The 6000-nt window shown below is 40.4% G+C and overlaps 1 protein-coding gene across 1 annotated transcript in view; it reads right to left on the bottom strand.

Moving 5' to 3' along the window:
- ptk7a (protein tyrosine kinase 7a) overlaps positions 1-6000 on the bottom strand; it is a 52023-nt gene continuing 46023 nt past the window's right edge. The window contains exons 14-20 of the mRNA XM_081383755.1: positions 5620-5820; positions 5382-5531; positions 4691-4920; positions 3005-3085; positions 2768-2919; positions 1016-1194; positions 1-929 (exon numbers count right to left, since the gene is read on the bottom strand). Coding sequence (XP_081239881.1) covers positions 769-929; positions 1016-1194; positions 2768-2919; positions 3005-3085; positions 4691-4920; positions 5382-5531; positions 5620-5820 — 1154 coding nt within the window. The 3' untranslated portion in view covers positions 1-768. The remainder of the gene's footprint in view (positions 930-1015; positions 1195-2767; positions 2920-3004; positions 3086-4690; positions 4921-5381; positions 5532-5619; positions 5821-6000) is intronic.

The following is a 6000-nucleotide window of genomic DNA, read 5'->3' as shown; positions in this document are numbered from 1 at the left end:
AAAAGTGAAGTTTTATTGCAACAGCAGAGTATGCGACAGAAGTTTTTGTTCACTTTTTGCCCCAGAGTCAAGAATACCTCTGGCCTTTTATAGAAACCGATATGTAACGTGTGGGGAAGCAATTACAAGATAAAACACTGGACTCTTACTAAGCAATAAAACACTATAAATGTATATATATATAAAAAAACAAAACATTCAAGGCATTTCCAAGTCGTAACATACAGCATACTAAAAAAAATCAAGACATCCTTCATTTTACAGGCACTTGAAATTGAACTCGATGACAAAGTCATTTTATAAACATGGTTTTCTCAACAGTTGTTGCTATGAGTACTTCTGAATTATATATAAAAAAAGGCTTAACTCATAAACATCATAAAAAAAGTCATATAAACAGTACCTTTCTGTACATTGAACAAACAGGACCTTTTAAATAAATTAAGAGGCTCCCGAGACAATCCTTCTAAAATATAAAATTGGTCAGTGCATGGTTTGGTATTACAAACGCACCATTTACTACATTTCTTCGTTTTGAGTGGGCAAACTCAAACTGAGAAGTGATAGACAAACCCCGTTAAAAACCAAATGTTGGAGGAACCTTCTTAAACATTTTATTAAACATATACAGTATATATATATATATATATATAAAGGAAGAGATGGTTGATAATAAAACAAGTCTTTTTTCTCGAGACAAGACACTTGAATCAGAATTTGTGTGGTGGAGGGTTTTTCCATCATGGCTTGACGGATGATCCGGTCCTCTCAGACTTTGCTTTCGGAGGGCAGATCGCTGAGGGCGCAGGTGATGTCGCTGAAAGACAGTCTGTCTTTGGGACTGGCGGCCCAACAGCGCACCATCAGCTTGAACACGCGAGATGGACACCCCTGAGGAGGAGACAGCTTCAGCTTGCCTTCCTGCAGAGCTACAGACACACAAACACACACAGTCAGGGACCAAACACAACCATATCTGCAACCCATCTCACTTGTTCACGAGACTATCCCACACCTTCTAGGACTTTATCGTCAGATAGATCAGCGTACGGCAGCTCCCCAAAGCTGAAGACCTCCCACATGAGCACTGCGAACGACCACACGTCCGTCTTGGTGGAGAAATCGTCATCGAAGACGGCTTCGGACGGCAGCCAGCGCAGAGGAATCCAGGACTGGCGATAATGGTAGTACTCGCTGTGTGGAAACAGACGCACAAACACAAACAATGATGACTGTCACCACAAGGGGGAGCAGTGCACGTGAAGTGCACAATCGTTACAGGCAGGGTTTGAAATGAACACCCGCCAAATACGGGTGAAAATCAACAGCGGCGTTCATGACCATTCTTATGTTTACTCACTTTGCTGAGGAAGTTCATGTAAGCCAAATCTGCGCAGATTTAACGCAAACGCTCAACTCGTGAGTCCTCATGATATATTAAATACAGCGTATTGCGCAGGAACTGCTCATATCTGGCTTACTTGAACATGTCTGTCTCTACGCAACAAATAACGGCGCGCTTGTTCATTTGCATTGAAGCAAATAGCGAATATTAAAAAGCATTTGGTTAACAGAAAAGACTTTGCCATTTTCCGACATCCTACTTTTTTTTTTTAAAGGTCTTTGTACTGTATTGATCTCTCCACCTAAAACACATTTATGGTGATGAGGATGAAAGAGGAAGGGAGGAGATGCTGGATGACAGAATGTAAATCCAGGTCAAAAGTTTGGAAACATTACTATTTTTAATGTTTTTGAAAGAAGTTTCTTCTGCTCATCAAGCCTGCATTTATTTGATCAAAAATACAGAAAAAAAAGTAATATTGTGATATATTATTACAATTTAAAATAATTGGTTTTCAATTTATTATACTTGAAATTATCATTTATTTCTGTGATGCAAAGCTGAATTTTCAGGATCATTACTCCAGTCTATCACATGATCCTTTAGAAATCATTCTAATATGAGGATTCATTATCAAAGTTGGAAACCGTTCTGCTGCTTAATATTTTTTCATAACCTGTGATACTTTTTTAGGATACTTTGATGAATAAAAAGTAAAAAAAATAAAAATAAAAAAAAAGCAGCAAATGTTTTAAACAGAAATCTTTTGTAACAACAATATACACTGGTCAGTAATTTGGGGTCAGTAATTTTTTTTCTTTCTTTTTTTGAAATAAATCAATTTTATTCAGCAAGGATGTGTTAAATTGATAAAAAGTGATCGTAAAGAAGATTTATATTATTAGAAAATATTTTTTTTTTTTGAATAAATGCAGTTCTTTTTAACCTTTTATTCATCAAATATATACAGCAGCAGAACTGTTTCCAACACTCATAATAAATCAGAATATTAGAATGATTTCTAAAGGATCATGTGATAGACTGGATGTCACATGTGACACTGAAGACTGGAGTAATGATCCTGAAAATTCAGCTTTGCATCACAGGAATAAATTATTTTTAAAAAGTATATTCAAATAGAAAACTATTATTTTAAGTTGTAATAATATTTCACAATATTACTGTTTTTTTCTGTATTTTTGATCAAATAAACGCAGCCTTGAGCATTAGAGATTTCTTTCAAAAATATAAAAAAAATCGTTATGTTTCCAAACTTTTGACCTGCACTAATATATATATATATATATATATATATATATATATATATATATATTACAAGACCCAGATTACAAGACAATCCTTCATTCTTCATTTCATAAAACTGGAAGTGGTGGACGTGGCTCTGGCTGTGTTTCACTGTACCTGTTGTAGACGTCTTTGCTGAGGCCCAGAGCGGACACTTTAATCTGGCGTTTGGCGGAGATGAGGCAGTTGCGAGCGGCCAGGTCTCGGTGGACGAAGCGCTGGTTGGACAGGTGCTCCATCCCGCGAGCGACCTGCAGACACACCGACACCTGGTGGCAGAGAGAGAGTGGGTTCGGTCCTGGTGTGTGTGTGTTTGTGTGTTTATATGAGAGACGAGGGATAGTTATTAATTACCTTTTGTTTGGTGCTGAGCGGCTGGACTTTGACTTTCTCATCTTTGCTCTTGGACACTTTCAGATATTGCTTCAGATCACCCTGAAAATCACACACAGCAGAATTAAACCAGATCAGGAGAAACACTTCTCAGTAAATAATATTTCAATCCCCACTTCAAAATACAACTAGAATAAAACCATTCGTCACAGACAGACAGACAGACAGACAGACAGACGATTGATAGACAGACAGACATGTAGACAGATAGACAGACAGACAGACAAGTAGACAGACAGACATGTAGACCGACAGACAGACAGATAGACAGACAGACAGACAGACAGACAGACAGACAAGTAGACAGACAGACATGTAGACCGACAGACCGACAGACCGACAGACAGACAGATAGACAGACAGACAGGCAGGCAGACAGACAGACAGATAGATAGACACAGACAGACGATTGACATACATACAAATTGACACATACAGACATGTAGACAGATAGACAGACAGACCGACAGACAGACCGACAGACAGACCGACAGACAGATAGATAGATAGATAGATAGAGAGACAGACAGACAGACAGACAGACAGACAGACAGACAGACAGACAGATAGACAGACAGGCAGGCAGACGGATAGATAGACAGATAGATAGACAGACAGACAGACAGACAGACAGACAGACAGACAGACAGACAGACAGACAGATAGATAGACACAGACAGACGATTGACAGACAGACAGACAGACAGACGATTGATAGACAGACAGACATGTAGACAGATAGACAGACAGACAGACAAGTAGACAGACAAGTAGACAGACAGACATGTAGACCGACAGACAGACAGACAGACCGACAGACCGACAGACCGACAGACAGACAGACAGACAGACAGATAGACAGACAGGCAGGCAGACAGACAGACAGATAGATAGACACAGACAGACGATTGACAGACATACAAATTGACACATACAGACATGTAGACAGATAGACAGACAGACAGACAGACAGACTGACAGACAGACAGACAGGCAGGCAGACGGATAGATAGACAGATAGATAGATAGACAGACAGACAGACAGACAGACAGACACAGACAGACGATTGACAGACATACAAATTGACATACAGACATGTAGACAGACAGACAGACAGACAGAGACAGACAGACAGAGACAGACAGACAGACAGACAGACAGACAGACAGAGACAGACAGACAGAGACAGACAGACAAGTAGAGAGACAGACATGTAGACATACAGACAGACAAGTAGACAGACAGACAGACAGATGATTGATAGACAGACAGACAGACAGACAGACAGACAGATGATTGATAGACAGACACAGACAGACAGACAGACATGTAGACAGACAGACAGACAAATAGACAGACATGTAGACAAACAGACATTGTATTATTTTTGTATTAATTTATTTGTATTGTATAGTGTTATTAATGCTTTGGCAATGTAAAGATTTCTTTCACCATGCCATTAAAGCTATTTGAATCTTGACAGACAGACAGACAGACAGACAGACAGACAGACAGACAGACAGACAGACAGACAGACAGACAGACAGACAGGTAGACAGGAAGGTTGGATGGATGGACCGAGTGATGAAGGGATAAAGTGTACAGACAGACAGATGGACAGATATGTAGTGAGGAGCTGTAGTCACCATGTCGCTGTACTCCATGATCATGTAGTGCGGCTCCACTTCTCTGCAGAGACCCAGCAGTCGAGCGATGTTAGCGTGGCTCAGCTTAGCAAACATCTCACATTCGCGACGGAAATCCAACTGCATTTGCTCGTCGCGTGTTTGCAGACTCTTCACCAGCACAACCATCTCCTCCTCATCCTCGCTGGCCTTTGCTTTCGCCAGCAGCACTTCGCCAAACTCTCCTTTACCTACAAGATGAGGAACACAATGTAGATCGATTCGTTTTCTGTGATGAGGCATGTGACCACACCGCTGTCGAAGGGTAAATGCAAATGAGCCTCGTTTTGGCTGAACACTTGTGATGTTGGGAACACTTTACAATACGGTTCATTAGTTAATGTATTATCTAAAATGAACTTACAACGAGAAACACATTTGTTACTGTGTTGGTTAATCTTTGTTAATGTTAGTTAAAGCTGTTCATTGTTTGTTCATGTTAGCATTATCTAATGTTAACAAGATTTTAATAAAGTATTAATAAATGTTGAAATTAATATTAATGAAGATTAATAAATGCTGTAGAAGTTTTGTTAATTCTTAGTTCATGTCAACTAAGGTAGTTAACTAATGTCGACTAATGAACCGTATTGTAAAGGTGATGTTAAAGCGCACTAGTCAGTAGGTCTGTGGTTCGGGGCAGTTTCTGTACCCAGAGTCGTGATTGTGTGCAGGTTGTTTCGGGGGAACTGGAGCTTGTCTTGATTGCTGTGGCGTTTGTTGTTTCCGGTGGCAGCCATGTTGGTAAGCGCCACCTCCTCTTGGATCTCCGCTGTGGTGTGGCCGTTCTGCTGCACGTCCCCTATGGGTTGATCAGAGAACTGCATCAGAGAACAGATTCAATCTTATTCAGATGATTGCATGCTAACAAAAGTTACCACCACACACACCATTGAGACATTCCACCTCTTGCTCGTCTCCGTCCTGCCCCTTCTGGAGTCTCTTGGCGTTGCGTCTCTGCTTACAGTAAAACATGAGACCCAGCACAATGATGATGTAAGCGACTGCCGCCCCCACCGACAGACCAATAGTCTGTATCATTTTGTAAGGGGTCTTTTCATCATCTGCTAATGAGTGCTGCACTGGTTTTTCTGTAGATAACCACAAACACACACAAAACATGCATTAACACCAGGTTTTTAGATGGAGAGCGGTTTCACTCCTGAATCTCTTTTGATCCCAACTTAAATATTCTCCTATTAGGAATCAGGTGACACACTGGCATGAACATTCAATTAGGATCTAACAGTCCTGAACGCTCACCAAAACAC

This window comes from Scardinius erythrophthalmus, assembly GCF_964197995.2.
Source record: "Scardinius erythrophthalmus genome assembly, chromosome: 14".
NCBI lineage: Eukaryota > Metazoa > Chordata > Actinopteri > Cypriniformes > Leuciscidae > Scardinius > Scardinius erythrophthalmus.
Note: the sequence above shows the minus strand (reverse complement) of the source record. Positions and strands in the feature narration are given on the sequence as shown.